This window comes from Pteropus alecto, unplaced genomic scaffold (genome assembly GCF_000325575.1).
Source record: "Pteropus alecto unplaced genomic scaffold, ASM32557v1 scaffold385, whole genome shotgun sequence".
Lineage (NCBI taxonomy): Eukaryota > Metazoa > Chordata > Mammalia > Chiroptera > Pteropodidae > Pteropus > Pteropus alecto.
In genome coordinates this window covers 166,932-190,627 of record NW_006436543.1, presented here as the reverse complement: position 1 = coordinate 190,627, position 23,696 = coordinate 166,932, and the positions used below count along the sequence as shown (strand labels likewise).

The following is a 23,696-nucleotide window of genomic DNA, read 5'->3' as shown; positions in this document are numbered from 1 at the left end:
TATTGCAATTAACTCATGGATTTAAACACATAGGAGATATTTCATTACAATTGTTTGTATTGATGCTCAGATGTCTTTTTGTCATGACTCCAGTAGTCTTTGATAGCTTTCTAGCCACTTGGTGTGACCAGGGGTCCCAACCTTATTTTGTGCATTTTTTTGCCCCAGGTCTGGAAGCAGTCATTCTCTAAGGAGCCCTAGTTCTTTTTAGTATGAAATATTATTTAGCTGCCATATTCTAGGCACTAGGAATGTTCATGATTGTTGGTTGGTCATTGTTTCAGGGCTTTTCAGTGGACAGAGATAGGAAATATATACTTAAAAATATATAAAATGCCTTATGAGTTAATTTTAACTTTCAATAAAGTTGAGAAATATAGGATTTTAACTTAATTTTTAATCTTACACCTTCATCTTTTTTTTCTGTACCAAAAATTAATACATCAATATAATGTTTTGTTTTTTTCCACAGTATATACACACAGTCTCAATATCAATACCACTTCTGCACAATTTAAGATATTTTACAGTTTTTACTGTTCCTATGGTATATTCTGTTAGGAATGTACTGTTAAAGCAGTGTGTTTTAAAGTCACTTGAAATAATTCTTCTCTATTTTGTTTTGCCACCAACTTAAAACATACTTGTTTATTTAAATTTTGTTTTTTTATTTTAGATGTGGCTTTTTTAAAATTAATTTTTGTTTTATAATTATGTAAAATATTTATGTGGCTTCTCAGCCAAATCTATAAAACAAGGTATATTCAGACATATATACCTTTTACTTTGCTCTCTTTCCCGACATAGGTATCTTTAAAAACAGTTTTTTTAAAAGTTTTTTATCTTTCCATTTAAAAATATTAACAAATATAGGTAAACGTTAGCATCCCCTCTGATTTTCCTCCATATTTGCTTCCTTTTTCAGTATATCCTGGCAGTCACTTTATAGCTGTGTGTAGAAGTGTTTGCCTTGCTACACAGTACTTGTGTTGTTTTTATTCAGCAAGTTCCCTATTGTTAAACATTTTGATTTTTTTCTTTAGTCTTTTACTATTATATATAGTGCAGCAGCAAGTAGCCTGTATGGATGCCTTTTGTATTTTTGCCAAAGTATCTCTGAGATACATTCCTAGAAGTAAAATTTAGAAATTGTGCCCTCCCCCCCGACACCCCCTTGCCCCAAGCCATGGTCAGAAGTACTGTTAAGCTTTTTTGAAGTGTCAAAAGGACCTCCTGAATAGCCCATAGATTGCTGTCACTAGTTTTATGGATTCTTAGAGTTGAGAGGCCTCAGAATCAGAAGCCTGCTTTAGAACTTTGCTACTCAAAGTATGGTTCATAGAACAGCAGCACAGGCATCATCTGAGAGTTTGTTTGATATGCAGAATCTCAGGCTTCTCTTCAAACCCATTGAATGAGAATGTGCAATTTAACAATGTCCTCAGGTGATTCATATCATATTAAAATTTGAGAAGCACTGATCTGGAGCTGTGCTCCTCAATACTATAGCCGTAAGCCACATGTGGCTATTGAAATTAAACCAAATTACAGTGAAATAAAGTGAAAATTTTGTTCCTTTTTCACACTATAAGCCACATTTCAAGTGCTCAATAGCCACTTCTCAAACATTTCCATCACTGCAGTAACTTCGGTTGCACAATGCTGGCCCATGGCTATGCTGTCCAGTATGGTAGTTGTCTGTAGCCACAAATGGCTATTTAAATTGAAATTGCATAACATTTAAAATTCACTTTTTCATTCACATTAGCCCTTTTTCAAGAGCTTACTTGCTACATATTGCTAGAGGCTACTCTATTGGATGGTACATGTGTAGAACATTTCCATCATCGCAGAAAGTTCTATTGGACGGCTCTGGTAGAGGGGTTTCCAAAAGGCTGGGCAAACCAGATTAAGAAAGGAGTGAAAATTCATTGAGTGTTTGAGGTGGTAGATACTTTTATATACATCAGTTAACCCTTAAACAAGTGGTATTATAGCCATTAAAAAAACAAAACAGTTTTTGAGACAATGCTAACTTCTTCAACTTCATAACACTACTAAGAAATAGAGTCACTCTATCTCTTTAAAGTCTACTGTACTTTCCACTGTGTTTAGAAGGAATACTCCTTTCCCATTAGAATACATCTGGGGTGGAGTCTAACCAAACCAAACCAAACCAAACCAAACCCAAACAAAACAAAACTGCTGCAAACCACTTTAAGGGTCTCACCATCTATATTTGTCTACTTGAATTTTAACATTATAGCATCTCAATAATTAATTGTAGCATTTGTTCATTAATTTAATAAGCATCTACTGAGCACCTGCTATGACTAAGACATAATCCAGTGGGGAAAAAGAAAACAAATTTCCTTTCTCTACTTGCCTTCCTTTATAAGGTAATATAATATGTACACACTACTGCATTTTCTGTTCTTTGAAATTTGGCTCTCTTGGCCACTTTGAATATCGAGTATGCCTTCATTACATAAGGATGTGTGTTCTTTGAAACTGCTAACTAGCTACTTATGTGTGTTAGAATTAGATGACACACTAATGACTAAATTTTTGAACCATTGAAATGTAGATATTGGAAGAATATAATAGGTCAGCCAGGCTGCTTGCTACTCACTATGTGAATAAAACTACTTGTTTATTTTCTAGTTTACTTCCAATATAATTTAAAATGCTCCAGTAATAGACACTAGATAATCTATGCACTAAATATGAGGATTTGGTCTAAATGAATATTTTTTCTCAGATATGTAATAGGATTTTTCTAGGAATGCTGGTTATTATTCTGTACCAGGTATTTACAGGTGGCAGATGTAATGGATTTTTAAATCTCCCCAGAGTAGCTATGCTCCATAGAAGTCTTTTAGCTCTAATACTAAATCCTGCCTTTACCTGACAATGTGCAATCTAGCAGCACAGAGTTATTGAGACATAACGTGAAGAAAATGCGTGATTTGCATTCAAACAGTTATTTGGAACTCCTTTTTTTCTTCAAACAAAAGGGAGAAAATAATTGAGTGGTTTGCCATCCTTATTGCATATTAGGCTCATCTGGGGGGATTTTAAAAGAGACTGATGTTTGGACCCCACCTCCTGATAATGTTATTCAACTGGTTTGGTCTAGAGTCTTCGTGTCATTTTTTTTTTTTTTTAAGCCCTCAATGATTTTCTACCCAGGTAGAGGACTACTGGTCTAACATGATACTGCAAATGAAGAAGAGCTAAATAAATGAATCGATCCCATGATTGTGTCTTACGTATATTTTATGGAAAACTAGTATTTGAATTAGGTCAAAACCCATATTAAAGCCTTTCCTTCATTCCTGAATTTTTCTGGAAATTGTTCACATTTCTGGTCTTTGATCAAGGGTCTTGTCCTTCGTGAACCTTCTCCAGGAAGTTTGACCCTTCCTTCTCCTTGGCCACATACACAACTCTATTTTCATACTTTCCCACTTCATTGTGGTTCTGTGCTGTGAGATCTTTCTCCTCAACTAGACAGAAAGCTCCTTGGCATGTACAGCAATGGCACATACCCTTTAGGCACTTAGATGTGCCAGGCACTGTGTAATCACGGAGGATGTAATGTCCTTGTCCTCCTGGAGCTCAGAGTCTCAGGCAAAGAACTACAAGCAGTGTTGCAGGTGCTAGGATAGAGTGATGTGGTATTTTTTCAGGGCACATGGCATGAGCTTCCTGATCTGGTGTAGGAGGAATTTGGTCTGAGACTGGGAAATACATAGGTCTTTAAATTTCTATACTCCTTTTGCTTGGCACATATTAGGCACCCAACAAACTTTAGTGAATATGTGACTGGAGAGCTTACTGACTTAATAAATGAATAAGAGAAGATATATAGGGTCATTAGAAAGCATGTGCATTAGTGTGTGTTTGGGAATGGAAGGAATGTTAAGATATGTACTTTAGGTTTTCTGGAAGAAAGAAGAGGGGAAATAAAATGCCTTAAAAGCTTTTCTTTTTTCAATCCTTAAATTCATACAATATATCCAAATAGTAATGTAATCAGAAATGACCTTCCTCAGTTTGTCTTTTACCTGTTTTTCTACCTCTGCCCCAAATGATCCCTAACTCTTGTTTGCTCTGCTTTCTGGTGGCCTGGCTCCCACAGCATGAAGCTGCCTTGGGAAACATGTCTTGAAGTTGAACTATATCCTGCCATTGAAGTTCACTTCAATGGAGGTTCCGCTTGAAAAACCATGACAGGATATACCCCACGGTTAGATGCACGTTGCTACTGGCAGCTTCCTTTAGAGAGGAACAGGTCTTGTTTTGGTGTGACGAGTCCCTGGGTTCAGTTTATATCATGTGAACTAGGACCTTCAGGGGAAATGCAAATGCTTACATGTGAAGCCATAAGTAACAAACATTGTTTTGAAGCCTTCAGTATCTCTCTCCACAAGTCTGAGTGTTTTTCTCTTCTTTCTCTTTTTATTCACCTTCCACCCCCTGCAGCCTCTGCGTCTCTCTCCTTCTCTCTCTCATGCTCACTCTTGCACTCTTGTTCTTCCATTATAGATGAGGTCATTATGATTTGGAGCCAAGAGAAGTGCATTCCTGTAACTTTAAATCTCCATACTCAATTTGTGACTCTCCTCTTTTTTAAAAGATGGTTATACTTTATAGTTGGAGGACATCTAGCTTAATTGTGCTGTTTAAGAATGCAAATGTGAGTTTACTGGAGGAATTTTGTCAATTTGTGAATAGGGCTTAATGTTTCTCCACTTTTTATTCTGTTTCAAATTTATCATTGCTTTCAAGTCCATTATGGGATGTGAAAAATGTTCTGACTTTGATTAGGTGCCCTGTACTTTGGATAGGCAACTCGCCCCCGATATACAGGGAAGCACTGTTAATATAGGTAGGAGAGAATTCAAGCCGGACTCCTCCTTTCCTGTCGGCAAGGTGAGGTGCAAGGATCCTTTGAAGAGGGGTTTTCTAATATAAGCTCTGTTATAAAATCATAATGGATAAGTGAAGGAGGCTTAAGAGTGGAAAGGAAGGTGAGGACAAAGAGATACAGAAGTAAGAAGATACCAACTCTGAGGAATGACCTCACTTATCATCCCAAGACATTGTGCTATAGGAGCGACAGCAGATGTTTTAATGGTCAGAAAATTTGGGCATTGCCTCTGCTCCTGTATGATCTTAGGCAAAACAATTCCCTGTCCTGGACCACAGTTTCTTCACCTTAAAAAAGGGGGCATTAGCACCGAAGTTCTGCAAGTCTGAGATTTTCTTCCAGGAAAAAGAGAAGTTTCCTTATATTCTTTAAACAAATTTGAACTTCCTTATCTAGTGTTTTAATAGCTAAGAGGACTGACTTCCTTTGCCTTTTACTGACTGTATGACTGTGGGTGATTTATGGAGCCGCTCTGAGTCTCATGTGCCCCATCTGTAACAGGAGTGTAATAATACTACTTTTCTCAAGGTTGTTGTGAGGGTTATGTTGAGAATATGTGCTGTGATGACACCAGTTGAACAATGAGATAAAGGAAAATTGGAACCCTGCCCTTGGCCAGGTACTCCTCACCATAGGTTTCCGAAGGGAAGTATGTGGCTGGGGTCAATGACACTTGTCCCTCCAAAATGAGTGCACTTTTCCACTCTTTGCCTTTGTAGACTCCTTCTCTACAGGACTCAGTGGTGAATTTCTTTTGCCCAGGATAGGGCAGCCTAAAATCTAGAATCAGTGACTTCTTTAGGAAGAAGTAAGCACAAGAGAAAGTGGTAGCAAACTGGATCCAGTTTGCCTCAGCAGCCTGTGATAAGTAGAGCATCCCTAGAAAGACTACTGCTTCCGTGGGAACAAGTCCTTAACCCTTTGCTCACCTGGGCGAAAATTTTCTTCACTAGCTGAATAAAATATCTTTGCATCTGTCTAGTTTCTGATATCATTCCTTCCCCTTGAAAGTTGGAGGTTCTCCACTCCTTCCTTTTGAGAGTAACAGAGTAAACTACATGGAGTGATATAACCCTTTGAAGAGCCATTTAGCAAAACAAGTAAAATTGAAGATGCTTATGTCCAGCTCCATTCTTAGATAAAAGCAAATGATTCCTTTAAACTTCATGGCACAAATAGAAAGCCGTTACATTTTAGGTGGTTTGAGGTCACTGCTTCCAGCAGATGCCTTAAGTAGTCCCCCGCAAGACATCCTGAGTGCTGAAAGAGACTATATCTTAGGACATCAGCAACCCATTTGTACCAATTTGTTTAAAACCAGAAAGGTCGTAGATAACATCAAGAGACATAAGCGAGAATGTTTGTTTATAAGAGCCAAAAAAAAAGAAAAAAAAAAAAAGGCATATAACCTAAAAATCAGCAAGGGAATGGATAAAGCGACAAAATTACAGAGTGGAAAGGAATAAACTAGAAGTAATGTATCAATATGGATGACTCTCACAATGTTGATCAAAACAGCTAGCTGCAAAAGTATACATATATTATGATGCTGTTTATATAAAACTTAAAAACAAGCAAAACAATGCTATTTATAGCTTAGGGATCCTTACATAAATATCAAAATATATGGAAATGCGTGGAATGATAAATGCCAAGTTCTGGAAAGTAGTTATCCCAGGAGGGCTAAGAGATTGTAGAAAACACAAGGAGTATATGTTACTGTTGCCAGTATTTTATTTCTTAAGCCGCCTGGTAGATATACGAATACAGGTTGATTATACATTGTACTTTATTATATAAGAAATTTAAAAATTAAAAACTAAAGCTGTGAGAGAGTAGTCCAAGATGCTGGAGAGCTAGGCAAGAGTCAGATGCTAAGTTGCCTTATAGGCCATTTTGAAGTTTGGCTTTTATCGAAGGGCAAAGCGAAACTACTGAAAGGTTTTAGACGCGAATGATCCCATTAGATGAACATTCGGAACACTGACTCTTGCTACAGTGTAGATACAGGGTTTGTGGAGAGTGAGAGAGGAGCAGGCAGAGCATTAGGAGAAGCTTGCTGCAGGTCAAACTGTACAGCACTTCCTCCTCGAAAGGCCATGTACTCTTCTTCCAGAGTGTTCTTCCTTCTGTGTTCTCTCTCTTCCTCCCTGTCATTGCCCCTTCATCTCCCTAATTCGTCTTTCTCCTCCAGCCCCGTAAATACTGCTGTTTCCCGGAGTGTCTTTTTACCCTCTTTTCAATTTTAGGTATATGCTATAGTGATTTCATTTATATACCAACTTCAGCTACCACCTTTACACTCATGACTCCTAAATTTGTTTCTTCAGCCCAACCCTTTTTCTCAGCTCCAGACTATTTACAGGACATTTCTTCTCTACTGTCTCACAATTAAACAAAATCTAGCATGCCGTCTCCTCCTGCTGTCAGGAACTTGATTAACCACATTGCTATATATCCAGTTGTCCGATCTAGAAAACTGGATATTATTCTAGATTCCTCTGTCTGTCAACTTTTCACTTTAACCAGTTTCCATGTTAGGAATTAAGAGTAAGTTTTTGGTGCTATGTGCTATGACATACATGTTATGACATATCTAGGGATCCAGAAATGCTCAATTCCTGCCTCGCTAATCCACTTTACTCCTATTCAGAAGATTCTAAAGATCTCACTACTAGCAAGACAAAATACCAACTTTAGAGCATTACATATAAGGCCCTTCTTGATCTGGCATCTGTTGACTTTTCCATCCTCATCTGCTGCTGTTTTTCCTCTCTTCTACTCTGTGCTGCACCTACCCCAACCCAGTTGAAATCCCCGAATGTGCCAATTTGTTTTTAGGGTATATGCTGTTCCCTTCTGCCCGGAATGCCTTTCTTTCTTGTGCCTATCTTACGAACTCTTGAAATTTTCTCTTTTTAAACTAGCGCATATTCACACTTGTCTTGACTGTGTCCTAACTGCTAGTTTCCATGCCTAACATTGTGCCCAGTAGTCTAAACCTTAGAAACACAGAGAGAACCTATTCAGTTTTGTGTCTCCATAGTCAGGCACATGGTAAGTAGATGCCCTACAAGTAATTTTAGGGTTGTCTCACCCAGGAAACTTCCCCTTTTTCTGTCCTTGTGTCAGGATTGTTTGAAGTTAGTAGCATATTATCGAAGTAAATATTCCAGAGAAAAGAATACATTGTAAACTCTTAGAGTAGATATTATGTGTCTTCTGTTGTTTTGGTATTTTCTGCTTTGTTTAGAACAACTCTGGAAAGGAATATGTATACAGAGAACATCTTAAATAAAAGTTGCAGTGTTCTCAATCCTAGTCCCTAAACCTTCCAGGAACTGTCTGCTTCATCATCTGTTAATTACTTTTTTATCTGTCTTCAACTTTTCACTTTTACTGCCTTCTGCTTCTCTCTCAAACATCTTTAAGTTTCTCTGATGCTTTAGCAAGGTAATAATAATTTAAAAATCTGTCCTCAGCAATACTGCTTATTCTCCAACTCTTTCTCCATTCCTGTTTTCCTTTTCATCATTTAAAAAAGAGCAATTTGTGTTAGGTATATTCCCTTGCTCATCTTTTACTCACTTATCCACTGGAATCTGACTTTAGGCATTACCACTAACAAAAAGCTTTTCTTCAAAGAGCTGTAGTAACTTCCAGCTTGCCAGTACAACTGTGTCTTTTAGCTATAATGCCAACACTTCTTTCTGCAATTTTTATTTTATTTTTATTTTTCAATTAGACTTGACATTCAGTATTATTTTATATTAGTTTCGGGATAGTAGTTAGACATCTATATAATTTGCGAAGTGATCCCCTCAATTAGTCTAGTACCTACCTGGCACTATATGTGGTTATTACAATGTTATTGACTATATTCTCTATGCTGTATTTTATATCCCCATGACTGTTTTGTAACTACCAATTTGTACTTCTTAATCCCTTCACCATTTTCACCTAGCCCCTCAAAACCCATCCCATCTGGCAATCATCAGTTTATTCTCTGTATCTATGAGTCTGTTTCTTTTTGTTTGTTTATTTATTTTGTTCTTTAGATTTCAAATGTAAGTGCGATCATATGGTATTTGTCTTTCTCCATCTGACTTATTTTACTTAGCATAACACCCTCTAGATCCTTCCATGTTGTTGCAAATGGTAAGATTTCACTTTTTTTTTTTTATGGCTGAGTAATAATAATATTCCATTGTATATATCTATCACCTCTTCTTTATCTAGTCATCTATGGATGGGCACTTAGATTGCTTCCATATTTTGGCTATTGTGAATAGTGCTACAATGAACATAGAAGTGCATATCTTTTCAAATTAGTGCTTTGAATTTCTTTGGATAAATACCCAGAAGTAGAATTGCTGGGTCATAAGGTACTTCTATTTTTAAATTTTTGAGGAACATCATAGTGGCTGTACCAATTTGCAATCCCACCAACAGTTCATGAAGGTTCCCTTTTCTCCACATCCTTGCTAACATGTTGTTTTTTGATTTATTGATGATGGCCATTCTGACAGGTGTGAGGTGATATCTCATTGTGGCTTTAATTTACATTTCTCTGATGATTAGTGACATTGAGCGTCTTTTGTCTATTGGCCATTGGTATGTCTTCTTTGGAGAAATGTCTGTTCACGTCCTCTGCCTACTTTTCGACTGGATTTTTTTTTTTTTTTGGGTGTAGCGTTGTATGAGTTCTTTATAAATTTTGGATATAAATCTCTTATTAGATGTATCATAGACGAGTATCTTATCCCATTCAGTAGGTTATCTTTTTGTTTTGTTTATGGTTTCTTTTGCTGTGCAGAAACTTTTTTTTTTAAGAAAATGCTTTTATTGTACTCAGAGGTATTTATTTCCCAATTTTTGGAAAGTGCTTTAAGGAAGTGTCCCCATTTTTTCCCCATCTTTATTGAAATATAATAGACAATTAGTTGCTTGTATTTACATTGTACAATTCAATGAGTTTTTCTCCCACTTAGAGTTGGCATACAATAATATACCAGTTTCAGTTGTATAGCATAGTGATCAGAGATCCACATAACTTGCAAAGTGATCATCCCACTAAATCTAGTACCCCTCTTCCCCCTTACATATTTATTACAACATTATAAACCCTCTTCCCCATGCTACAATTTACATCTCCATGTCTATTCTGTGCAGAAACTTTTTAGTTTGATGAAGTCCCATTTGTTTATTTTTTCTTTTGTTTCCCTTGCCTGAAGAGATATATCCAAAAAATTTATGTGTGTGTGTGTGTATGTATGTATGTATGTCAAAGCAATGTCACAGAATTTACTACCTATTTTTGCTTCTAGGAGTTTTATGGTTCTGGAGTTACATTTAAGTCTTTAATTCATTTTGAGTTTATTCTTGTATATGATGTAAGAAGGTGGTCCAGTTTCATTTTTTTGCATGTATCTGTTCAGTTTTCCCAACGCCATTTATTGAAGAGATTGTCTTTATCCCACTGTATATTTTTGCCTCCTTTGGCACAGATTAAATGACCATATAGGCATGGATTTATTTCTGGGCTCTCTATTCTGTTCCATTGATCTGTGTGTCTGTTTTTATGCCAGTACTTTGCTGTTTTGATTACTATAGCCTTGTAGTATAGTTTGATATCAGGTAGCATGATACCTCCTACTTTGTTTCTCTTTCTCAAGATTGCCGTGGCTTTTCAGGGTCTTTTATTATTCTGTGTAAATTTTAGGATTATTTGTTCTAGTTTTGTGAAAATGCCATTGGTATTTTGATAGAAATCTGTAGATCAATTTGGGTAGTACAGACATTTTAACAAGGTTAATTATTCCCATCCATGAGCATGGTATATGCTTCCATTTATTTGTATCTTCTTCATATTCTTTCTTCAATGTCTTAAAATTTTGTGAGTACAGATCTTTTACCTCCTTGTTTAAATTTATTTTTAGGTATTTTATTTTATTTTTTGATGTAATGGTAAATGGGATTGTTTTCTTAATTTCTCTTTCTGGTAATTCATTATTGGTGTCTAAAATGTAACCGATTTCTGAATATTAATTTTGTGTCCTGCTACTTTACTGAATTTATTTGTCAGTGCTAATAGGTTTTTGGTGGAATCTTTAGGGTTCTCTCTATATAGTATCGTCATCTGCAAATTATGACAGTTTTACTTTTTCCTTTCCAATTCGAATGGCTTTTATTTCTTTTTCTTGTCTAATTGCTGAGGCTAGGACTTCCAATACTGGATTGAATAAAAGTGGTGTAAGTGAACATCGTCTTGTGCCTGATCTTAAGAAAAATGCTGTTAGCTTTTCTCTGTTGAGTATGATGTTATCTGTGGAATTGTCATGTTGCCTTTGTTATGTTGAGGTATTTTCCCTCTATTCCCATTTTGCTGAGAGTTTTTATCATAAATGGCTGTTAGATTTTGTCAGAAGCCTTTTCTGCATCTATTGATATGATCACATGTTCATTTTGTTTATGTGGTGGATCACATTAATTGATTTGCTGATACTGAACCAAACTTGCATCTCAGGAATAAAGCCCACTTGATCATGGAGTATGACTGCCTTAGTGTATTGCTGAATTTGGTTTGCTAATATTTTGTTGAGGATTTTTGCATCTCTGTTCATCAAGGATATTGGCCTATAATTTTTTTTTTTTTGTAATATCTTTGATTTGGGAATCAGGGTAATGGTGGCTTCATAAAATGAGCTTGGGAGTCTTCCCTCCTTGAATTTTTTGGAATAGTTTGAGAAGAATAGGTGTTAATTTTTTTTGAATGTTTGGTAAAATTCACCTGTTAAACTATTTGGTCCAGGGCTTTTTGTGTTGGGAGTTTTTTGATTACTGTTTTGATTTCATTAGTAGTAATTGGTTGGTTCAGATTTTCTGTTTCTTTTTGATTCGGTCTTGGAAGACTGTGTGTTTCTAGGAATTTTTCCATTTATTCCAGATTGTCCAATTTGTTGGCATGTAATTGCTCATGGTACTTATAATTTTTTGTATTTCTATGGAGTCAGTTTTCACTTCTCTTTCATTTCTGATTTCATTTACTTGGGTCTTTTTTTTTTTTTTAATGAGTCTGGGTAAAGGTAAATCAATTTTATTTATCTTTTCAAGGAACAGCTCTTATTTTCATTGATCTTTTGTATTTCTTTTAGACTCTGTTTTATTTAATTCGACTCGTATTTTTATTATTTTCTTCCTTCTGCTCATTTTGGGCTTTGTTTGCTGTTCTTTTTCTAGTTTCTTTAGGTGTAAAGTTAGATCGAGATTTTTCTTGTTTCTTGAGGTAGGCCTGTATTGCTATGAATTTCCCTCTTAGGGCTGCTTTCACTATGTCCCATAGATTTTGAGTTGTTCTGTTTTTGTTTTCATTTGTCTCAAGGTATCTTTTGATGTCTTCATTGATCTCATTGTTAACCTATTCATTATTTAGTACATGTTATTTAGTTTCCATGTGTTTGTGTGTTTTTCAAATTTTTTTTTGGTAATTGTTTTCTAGTTTTATATCATTGTGGTTGAAGATGCTTGATATGATTTCAATCTTATTAAATTTATTGAGACTTGTTTTGTGGCCTAACATGTGGTCTATCTTGGAAAATGTTCCATGTGTAGTTGAAAAGAATGTATATTTTGCTGCTTTGGGATGAAATGCTCTAAAAATATCAATTAAATCCATCTAGTCTAGTGCGTCATTTAAGGCTGCTGTTTCCTTGCTGATTTTCTGTCCGGAAGATTTGTCAGTTGGTATCAGCGGAGTGTTAAATTCCCCTATTCTGACTGTATTACTGTCGATCTTTCCCTTTATATTGGTCAATATTTGCTTTATATGTTGGTCTTCTGTTGGGTGCATTAATGTTTACTAGGGTTATATCCTTTTGTTGGATTGATCCCTTAACCATCATGTAATGTCCTTCTTTGTCTCTTATTATAGTCTTTGTTTTAAAGTAGTAAAAGTTTTAAATACTTTGTTCAATATAAGTATTGGTACCCCAGTTTTTTTGTTTGTTTGTTTCTATTTGCATGAAATATCTTTTTCCATCCCTACACTTTCAGTCTGTGTGTGTCTTTCAATCTGAAGTGGGTCTCTTGTAGACAGTGTATGTATAAGTCTTATTTTCTTATCCATTTAGCTACCCTTTGCCTTTTGATTGTAGTATTTGATCCATCTACATTTAAAGGGATTATTGATAGGTACATAGTTATTGCCATTTTATTATTCACATTCTTGTTTTTATCCCCTTCTTTTTCTTAAAGAAGTCCTTTAACATTTCTTATAGTACTGGCTTAGTGAAGAGTTCCCTTAGTTGTTTCCTGTCTGAAAAGCTCTTTATCTCATAATTTTTAATTGATAGCATTGCAGGATAGAGTAGTCTTGATTGTAGGTCCTTGTTTTTTTTTTTTTTAATCACATTGAATATTTTGTGCCAATCCCTTCTGGCCTGCAAAGTTTCTCTTGAGAAATCAGCTGACAGTCATATGAGAGCTCTTTTGTAAGTAACTTGCTACCTTTCTCTTGCTGCTTTTAGGATTCTCTCTTTGTCTTTAACCTTTGGCATTTAAATTATGATGTGTCTTTGTGTAGGCCTGTTCGAGTTTATCTTGTTTGGGACTCTGCGCTTCCTGGACTTGTAAGTTTATTTTCTTCACCAGGTTAGGAAAGTTTTACATCATTATTTCTTTAAATAGGTTCCCAGTCTTTTGTCCTCTCTCTTCTAATTCTGGTACCCCTGTGATACAAATGTTGTTATACTTGACATTGTCCCAGACATCTCTTAAACTTTTCTCATTTAAAAATTTCCTTTTTCCTTTTGTAGCTCATATTGGGTGTTTTCTGCTACCTTGTCTTTTGAGGCGCCGATTCAAACCACTACTTCATCTAATTTGCTGTTGATTCCTTCTAGTGTATTCTTCATTTCAGTTATTGTAGTCTTCATTTCTGAGTCCTTCTTTTTTTATGGTTTCTATGTCCTTATTTATGCTTATGATCTTTTTGTTGAAGTTCTCACTGAGTTCATCTATTCTTCTCCTAAGTTCATTGAGCATCCTTATAACCAGTGTTTTGAACTCTGTATCAGGTAGGTTGCTTGCCTCCATTTTATTTAGTCCTTTTTTCTGGAGATTTCTCGTGTTCTTTCATCGGGACATGTTTCTTTGTTTTCTCATTTTCGCTGCCTTTCTGTTCATTTCTATGTATTAGGTAGATCTGCTATGCCCCCCAGTCTTGGTTGGTGGCTTTATGTAGTAGATGCCCTGTGTGGCCCAGTGGTGCATTCTCCCTGGTCACCTGTGTCGGGTGCTCTAGGAATGTCCCTTATGTGGGTTGTCTTTGCTCTTATGTTGTAGTTAAGCCTTGCTTGTTGTTGGCACGTCAGTAGGTAGGACTGATTGGCTGACTGGCTGTGAGGATTGGCCATGCCCACAGCATATGAGCTGCTGTGTGTGGGCTGACCCCATGGAATGGGATTCGCCCCAGCAGGCTCATGTGTCTGTTGAGACCATGCTTTGGGTGTGCTGCTTGTGGGGCTAATTGGGTGATGCTCTATTGTGGTCTGAAGCTGGCCTTGGGATGTGTTGGTTCTGGGGCTCCTTGAGAGGGGTTCCCACATAGGCCAAGGTCAGCCTCTGCCTGTGACCAGCCCAGGACTACCTTGTAGGAGCTACAAAGCTATTTGTGGTTGGTCACTGCTTGTGCTGGACCTGGAGTTGCATGAGAGAGGCCACGCTGAGAACCGAGGTTGACAGCTACCAATACAGGGTCTGGGATAGCTCAGCAAAATGCCCAGGGTACTCTGAAGCCTGTGACTGCTTGCTGGCAGCCTGTAATGCTCAGCTGATGTAAGAGCCTCTGGCGGTACTTGAGTTAGGTGAGGTTGGGTCCCATGGAGTCACCAGGGTGGGGTGAGTGGTGTTTACCAGGTTAATGCTTTTTCACCAATTCTAAGCCTAGCTACTGAAGAAAGTCTCAGATCACTCTGAGGCCAGCCACCGCCTTCCTTGGGCCTGCAGACCCCCGAGATTTGTCCAAGAAAGACTTCAGTTTGGGTCGAGGCTGGTTGCCTACCAGTGAAAAGTGTCTCTGGTGGCGCTCAAGCCGAGGCTGGCTATTTACTGCTGAGTCTCCTGCTATGCGTAGGGCAGAGCTGGTTGTCCAGCCACCAAAAGTGCCTCTGGCGGTGCGTGCGTTGGGTGGGGTCACCAGGGTGGAGCCAGCCGAGTTCACCATACAGATTCAGAATCAGCTGTGTGCGGGGAGGGCTCAACACAGGAAAAATGGAGCCTGCCTGTGTGCTACAGGAGAGGAGGGCTCAACGCAATGATAATGGTGGTCGTCCAACTCTCTCTCAGAAGCTACACAACTCAGTCTTTTCATGTGTGTCTCTCGCACCTCCTGAGTTGTCGTCTTTCTGCCGGAGCCCATGGTGAGTGCCTGTGAGCGAGCGAGTCTGTGCGTGGGCCCTTTAAGGGACGTCTGGGTTTCCAGGTTCCTTTTGTCTCACTCAAATGGTCGGAATCCCTGCTAATTTTAACAGCCAGGTTTTTGGGGACTCCTCTTTCTGGCACTGGAACCTGGGCTGGCTGGGGAGCTTGGTGAGAGGTTGGGGCCCCTTACTCCTCAGGTTGGACCTCTGTAGCCAAGATTTCTCTCTTGATTCTCGACTGCCACATGCGGGTGTGGGACCAGCCTGTTTCTTGTCTGCGCCCTTCCTACCAGTCTAAATGTGGCTTCTTCTTTATATACTTAGTTATAGGAATTTTGTTCTGCTAGCAGATGGTTCTCCAGGTTGACTGCTCTATAACTTAGTTGTAATTTTGACGTGGTCATGGGAGAAGGCAAGAACAGCGTTTACTTACGCCACCATCTTGTCTGCAACTTTCCTCTCTGCAGTTTTTGTCACTGTAGTATTGACTTCTTTCTTAAAATGTTTTTCCACTCTTAGCTTCTGTGTCATGACACTATCATAATTTGTCTTTCTCTGACTATGGCACTTCATGCTTATATTTGAACATATATAGTAATTTCTTTATCCATTTACATTCATTCAAATCTTTATTGAGTGACAACAAAATACAGGTACTAAATATGTAGTGGAGAGCAAAACAGATATGGTCTAACTTTCTGAAATCCAGAATTTCAACCTTGTATTTGTTATCTATTGCTGTGTAACAAATTACTACAAACTTAATGGCTTAAAACAACACACATTTATTGTCTCACAGTTTTTATGGATAAGGCATCTGGGCATGGCTGAGCTCTGCCCTTTGCCTGAGGGTTTCTCACAAGCTGTAATCAGGGTGTCAGCCAGGGCCGGGGTCTCATTTGAAGCCTTGACTGGGGAGGGATCTGCTTCCAAGCTCACGATGGTTTGTCAGGTTTCGTTTCCTTGTGGACTGCTGGATTGAGGGTCTTAATTCCTTGCTGATTGTTGGCCAGAGGCCACTCTCAGTTCCTTGCTATGTGGGCCTCTTTATGTGGCAGCTTGTTTCATCACAGCCAGAAAGGAAGAGAATCAATAGAGATACTTGGCCAGCAAGATGGAAGTTATAACCTCATGTAATATATTCATGGAAATGACATCTTATAATTTTTATTGTATTCTTATGGTTAGAAGCAAGTCACAGATCCTACCCACACTCAAGAGGAGGAGATTACATGGGGCAAACATACCAGGAAGCAGAGATTTATTTATCGGCCGTCTTAGAGTCTACCTGTCACAAACCTCTTGTTGTTCTTCCCTTTGATGTTCCAGCCACCTCAATTTCTGTTTGCTCTAAGATTGAACTCACTATTCTTCTCTTGCCTAAAACTACATCTTGTCTTGTTTTCCTTGTTCTGGACAGCAGCCTCATATCCCTCCATTCACCTAGTCTAGAAACCCAGAGGTCATTTTCAATACCTCCTCCTGAAATGTATTGGGTTCCTAGGCCCTGTGGAGTCCTTCATATCATTCTCTACTTTCCATTCATGCTGACATGGCTTTAGTTCAGATCTCACTTTGGTCTGGGTCATTATACTAGCCTTCTAACTGACTTCTCTGCCTAGATTCCCTTCTCATCATTCCTTCTCATAACCTTCGGAGTTACTTTCATAAATCCCTCTGTTTAGAAACCTTCATGGCTCCCAGCCATCTTTGGCATAAAGGCCTAACTTCTCAGTGTATCATTCAAAACTTTACAATCCGGCCTCAACCTAACTATTACAAGCTTCTTGCCCACCACTCTCTGCTATTGCCCTTATTCCCCAGGCACACTGGGCCACTTGGTGTTTCCTGAGCCCACCCCTGCATGTTTGTGCCTCTGCATTTGGTTCTAGTTATTTATTCCTTAATTACCTTTTCCCTACTTCTTCCTCAAGAAATCTTTTATATACTTTCAAACCTGCCCGAAAAATTACTTCTTGCATGAAACCTTTTCCAAGTTCCCCCTGCCCACTAACGCCCTCGCTGAGAATTTAATCAGTAGCACCTGTGCGCTCTCTTTGTGCTTGGCTTGCATCACTCTTACATGACTGCTGTTTTGTAGTTTGTTGTCTGCTGTTTTCTAGTTGGTGGTTAAGGTGCCTCTCTCCTTTAAAACACCGAAGGGCAGGGTCTTGGTCTTATACTTCTGTGGATCTAAAGTGCCAGCTTCTAGAGCAGTGAGTCGCAATCCTGGCCGCACAGTGGAATCACCTGGGGAGCTTTCAACATCACCGATGCCTAGGAACCACCCCCAGAGATGATGGTGTCATTGGTTTCAGGTGCAGCCTGATGTAGGCATTTTGAAAAGCTCTGATTCTAACAGGCAGGTAACACTGAAAGCCACTTCTAGCTGAATAAGGAGAGATTCTGGGAGAATGAAAGGAGGCGAACATGTTAAACATTTAATGAATAGGAAGACTTTAAAACTAGGGTTAAAAATCACACACACATAAAACATATGTACACACACTCATTTCAAATAGTATATGACATAGCTAAGTTATCAAAACGATCTCTAAATGGATGGTCAATGAAATGGGAGAATATATATTTTTGTGGTAATGAGGGGAAATTGGAAACGTAAATGTAGTCTCTCAAAATCCAGCACTTTAATTTTTATGCATATAAAGTAAGCAATAAAACGAAATAAAGAACCACCTGAAATAATTAGCAATTCCCTTCTTACTGAGCACTAAAGTGTGTGTTGTGTGTGCTCTGCGTGTTGTGCATTTGTGTCAAAAGATGGTTGTTATACTTCAAATTATTCTGATTTCCTTCTTTACTTTCTAGGAATATTTTGAAAACAATTGCCCTGGGTCAGATGTTGTCCCTATGTATATGTGGAACAGCCATCACCAGCCAGTATTTGGCAGAAAAATACAAAGTGAACACTCCCATGCTTCAGAGTTTTATCAACTATTGCTTGCTGTTTCTAATTTATACAGTGATGCTGGCATTTCAGTCAGGTATGTCAAATGTAGGAATTGACCTTTTCAACAAATTATCGTCATAAAAATTTTTGGCTTCTAGACGTTTGAAAAATAAAACATGACGTAAAACAAAGAACAAGAAATGTGCTGTTTTTATAAAAGTTATTAGAAAATTATGACATCTCTGAATTCCATGAAAGTAGCAATTAGAAATTTATGTATACTCTCTTAAGTTGTTGATTAAAATAAGTAGCACCAAACTTTAACAGTAGAAGTTGTCAAAAAAGTGTAAATGCCATTACAAATTAGGTTTTTTATTTTTCCCTTGTGTTTGATAAAATTGAGAGACAATATTAAAAACAAAGTCTAGAACCTCACTTTCCGAAATACCTGTTTTTAACTAAGTGTAGAATGCTAAACTGGAGCATCAGTTGCATGTAGAACAAGTCTATGTTGTCAGGGAAACAAAGACAAGGAATTGCCAAGGAATTAACATCTTTATCACTGGCTAGTTAAGTTGTTTTAGAATCATTATAGAATGATCATTTCTTAGTAGCTACACAAAAATGGGAAAAACTAGATTCTGACACATTTTTGTGCTAGGCGTTATTTAACTTGTTTAGATTTGTTAACTCATTGAAACCTCCCAACAACTCAAGTGAGTATTGTCATCACCCCCACTTTACAGATGAACAAACTGAGGCATGTAGCACTAAAATAACTTGCTCTAAGTCATCTAGGTAGTAACTAGTGGAGCCAGGATTTCAATCTAGGCAGCCAGCCCCAGAGCCCATGCTCTCATCACCACTCTGCATTAGGGGCTCCTGTTCATGATGACAACCATCATCTCTGCAAGATAATAAGAGTATGGTATTATAAAACGAGTTAAATGAGATTGAATTTAGGAATGTGAAGACAATGGGTAACCCAAATCGATTGAGAAGGTGCAGTGCTTCCATTTTCATCATCTTTATGGCATATAATAAAATCACCAATGTGGTGTTTGCTAATCCTCTTTTAATATGAACCTTAAAGCATCACTGGTATTCCTATGTGTAAGTATAAACTTATTTTTGAAAGAAAATAGAAGCCAGTTGTGGGAGAGCGGAAACCATCTGAAGGGGAATGAACCAAATTTGGCAAAAGCTTTGACTGGTACGTGGTTAATAGCCCCGGACTTTGCTTTCTCTGTAAGCATTGGCCTTTAGGAAGTCAGTACATCCCTAAGGGATGGTTGTTAGGTGCCTTCCATGCCATCTCATGTTGAAAAAGACTATGTTTTCGAGATGTTACTGCTAATTGGGTTTTAATGATAATTATCTGGTTATGATTCACACTACCTTTATTTCCTTGGAGGTTATAAAGCCAACTCCATATCTCCTGTGATGCTAGATTCTCCAAAGAAATGAATCACAGTTATCTTGAATAAATAGAATTTGGGGAATAAAAGGTGTTTCTTCAGTGGCGCCACTAAGTCTTTTTTCCAGACTTATCACTGTCTTAATTTTCTCTTAAGATCACATCTCTTCCAAAAGAATGGCCACATCCCAGAGTATCCTTTGAAGAAGCCCATGAATGGAGGTTCAATAACCAATTCATAAGAAAACATTCATTTCCTAGGATAATCTGCAGCTTGTCAGGAATGGCAACATCATCCAAATTCATATCTGGATATTTATATTTCTGTTACAATTAGAAAAGAAATTTAACCATGTTTTTCCTACTTACTTTCTCTCTGGTGCTTTCATTGAAAGCTTAGTCTGTGATAACACCTTAGCTTGGGTCTCATACTACAAAAATCTGACTGCTGAACGGTTGTAGAAATTTGAGTTATGAGTAATGGAAATTGAGAGGGGCCACATGCAAAATATACAATAAACCCTAAATTAACATGCATGGCATTGTTTTTAAGTAACGTGTACTAACCCACATTTCTTTCAAGCAGGCAGTGATAACCTTTTATACATCTTGAAAAAAAAATGGTGGAAGTACATCCTGCTAGGTCTAGCCGATGTGGAAGCCAATTATCTGATTGTCAGAGCATACCAGTATACGACTCTAACCAGTGTCCAGGTAAGAGGAAGTCCTCTGGCCAATATGGATTTTACAGCTTTAAAGAGAAGCTGAACTCACACCTGAACTAACATACGTTAAGCTAATTTTATTGAAAACCTGTTCATTTGAAGAGAACCCAAACACAGGTGGATGCAGCCTGTTTTCCAGAGGAGCATCTGTGCTAATGAGTGAGGTTTCCGGGAATTAGTGAAAATGTATCCAAGTTAATCAGTTCCCAAACTGCAAATGCTGTAGCAGATTAGAACAGTTTCTACCAAAATAAGCACAAATATTTAGTTGGCAATTGATGCTGTGATGTTGACAAGAGTTCTGTTTTATGCATAGCTTAAACGTGGCTTACAAAGTGGGTGTACCTTTGTGCTACAGAAAAGTCGGAGGTTTGCAAGTGAAGTAGATATGCAAGACAAAGGAGCGGTTGGAAGGAACCTACTAAACATCTTGGGTGCAAATGATAGTCAGAGGCAAAACTTACATCCTTATTCCTTTATTAGGTTTTTTCTTGCTGGATTGAAGGTAAAATGTTCTGTTATAGCAATACTTTTCATCTTGGTGGAGTTGAGGAAGATGGATTCAATCGTCTTACTGTTAGCCAACTATGGGATGTATCAAAACACTGACTCACCATGTCTGACAACGAAATGTTTTATAAATGGAGGTGAAAGTGAGATAGACTTCATTGCCAGGTTTAGACTTCACAGTTTATTGAATTTATAACTTTGATGCAGTGCTTTTTTTACTATATAAAACAGAGATGTTCTTATTTGATCTCCACATTATAGGAATGTGGAAAAATTGAAGTGAGATTAGACTTATTTCACTTAGAAAAGATAGAATTGATGAAAATTCAGTAGTTTTCCAATGTGAATATACATTCGATGCTATTATTACCAGAATGTGTTTTATTAAATACGTTCTTTTCTGTAACATTGTTTTAAGCATAGACCTCAGCAAATCTCTTGGTTTTTGACTGGCATGGGTTTAAAAGCACAGATAAGGAATATTTGTTAACAGATATTCTAGGAAGTACATGAAAAACGCAGAATTTCATAATAATTACAACCAGGAGTTACCTAGAGGATGAAGTTCATCACAAATGGGATTAAGTATACATTTAAAAAGGGTAATGAGGGTATAAGTATGTAGGAAATATCATTTTTATAGTCACATCTACTCTTATAATTTCACATACAATTTAATTACTTGATTACAATTTCCAGAAACTTTGATCTCTGACTAATGATGATTAGAAGTTCTGAATCGGTGCAAGGCATAAACATAAAGGCTTTGTTAAACAGAACACTTACAGTTGAGTTTTTGTGACTGAGGTTCATGCTTTACACTATCAATAATTTCTTTCATCCTAGCCTCTTAGAAAAAGTTATGTACTTACAGTTTTAGCAAGGAGAGTATTTTTAAAAAGGCATCTAAAAACTAAAGCTCCCTTCAGCAGTGGAGAGTGCCTGTCGGTGGAATTCTTTTAGCTTATTCTCTAGTAAGTCTCTGGCCTGGGTAACCCGAAAGGGTGGAAGTTGGAATTTGATGGTCTTTGAACCTCCTTCTTAAGGATTCCTTCAAAGATTCTGTATTTACAACTAGTAATGTAGTTTACAAAAAGTTGATGATGTAGCCATTGGCATCCCCTGGCCTAGGTATCTACTCATGTCTCCTCCCACTTTACTGCCACATGTTTGTCACCCACAGTTGAGTTCTTCTCTCTTATGCTACTCTATCCTTTCTAGAATGCAGCCCTTTCTGAAGCATCCCTTCTCCATTCTCTAATGCCTAATTCGATTTTACTTTCTCTTCTATACTCCATTGTATCTCTAATAAAGTCTAACTCAGTTTTATACCTAACTCAGTTTTATGCCTCCCTCACGCCTCAGAGTCTGGCTTAGTACTTTGCATACTGTGACTATTCGAAGATTAAGTTAAATAGAGACACTCTTAGAAATGAAAGCATCAAAGAGAAGACATCTGTCACCAAGAATACATTTTAAAAGGTGATTCAGTGTAGATAAATGACAATGTGATAGATGTCAGATAAGTCTTAGAATTTTAGAGTTGGAAGCGACTTGTGAAATCATTTGGTCTGATACCTTCATTTCATATTTTGACTCAGATGATGACTGGCTGGAGATCACATAGCTGGTCAGAGGCCTGAAGCCTCCAGAACTCTTACCATGACATAGGCAGCTCCCTTATATGGCCACTCATTGTCCACCAAAAATTGTTAAAAAGAGAGCAAATTTAAGTTTCATTTTAAGACACAATTTGAGGATGGGATGTCTCCTATGAGAGTTTTTAGAGTTACTTATTCCACTTTTTTGTGTTTAAGGAATGTAGTTCAGATTTTGTTAAGTCATCATGGCAGGATCCCTGCTGGTGTCTTCTGGGACTAGCTATTATCATTTGTATTGTTTAATGCTTTGTTATTCAGGCAGGCTCGATAAAGCATTTAGGAGATTAGAGTTCTGCAGCTGGAATAAGTAACAAGGCAAGGTGCCCATTCCTGCACATGGTGCTCAGCTCCAGTAATGACATTGCAGTGAAAGGCAATCAGTAAACAACTTTGGACAGGATCAAACAGGCTGCTGGAGATTTAGGGGCCGGCCTTGTCCAAGATTAAACCCATACAGAGAGAATCAGGGACAAGGTTAAAAGAAGAACAAAGTGAGCAATAAAACAGCAGACTTGGAAATATTATTAGTATAAAGAATATATTTTATCTTTGACTGCTTTATGAAATTTGTGAAGAATTGAGTGAATGAAATCCCTTTCCTTTATTTTACAAATGATTTTGGATTTGCTATAATCTTGGCACCTTTAATCCCCCTGCCTTTCAGACTTGCAATATCAAGAGTATAGCAAGTATTTTCTGGACCCAGGATCAACAGGCAATGGAGGAGTATATGGTGCAGATGAGCAAGAGTATTTGCTGTGAGCAAGTGTCTGTTTTACATGGTGTAGCTGGATGACATTTTGTTAAGGAGATGGTGCCTGTTTGCTTTGTCATAATAACCAGTACTTTTTGTAGCTCTTAGCCCAGTTGCAGTTGATATCTAGTTGTGTGATTATTCATTCAATGTCTAGCCTTCTGTATGCTCCTGAGGGCAGGGCTTGTGTCTCTCTTGTTCTCTTCTATTTTCCAGCTCCTCACAGGTCTCCCACATGCCAAGTGCTTAAATATTAGTTGACTGAGTGAATGGGTACATGCAGGAAGGAAAGTCTGCCCATTGGACTTAAAGATAGATGCAGGTGGGAGTGTAGAGGTACATTGCACAGGCCCTCGAGCAGAAT

General features: G+C 37.7%; 1 protein-coding gene across 2 annotated transcripts in view; it reads left to right on the top strand.

Moving 5' to 3' along the window:
• SLC35F2 (solute carrier family 35 member F2) overlaps positions 1-23,696 on the top strand; it is a 37,257-nt gene that overhangs the window by 3,461 nt on the left and 10,100 nt on the right. Inside the window, exons 2-3 of one of the 2 annotated variants that reach the window (XM_006913425.3) lie at positions 18,184-18,359; positions 20,269-20,396. In XM_006913425.3, the coding sequence (XP_006913487.1) occupies positions 18,215-18,359; positions 20,269-20,396 (273 nt within the window). In that variant the 5' untranslated portion in view covers positions 18,184-18,214. Of the gene's footprint in view, positions 1-18,183; positions 18,360-20,265; positions 20,397-23,696 lie in introns of both variants that reach the window. The other variant, XM_025047904.1, reaches the window with a different exon arrangement.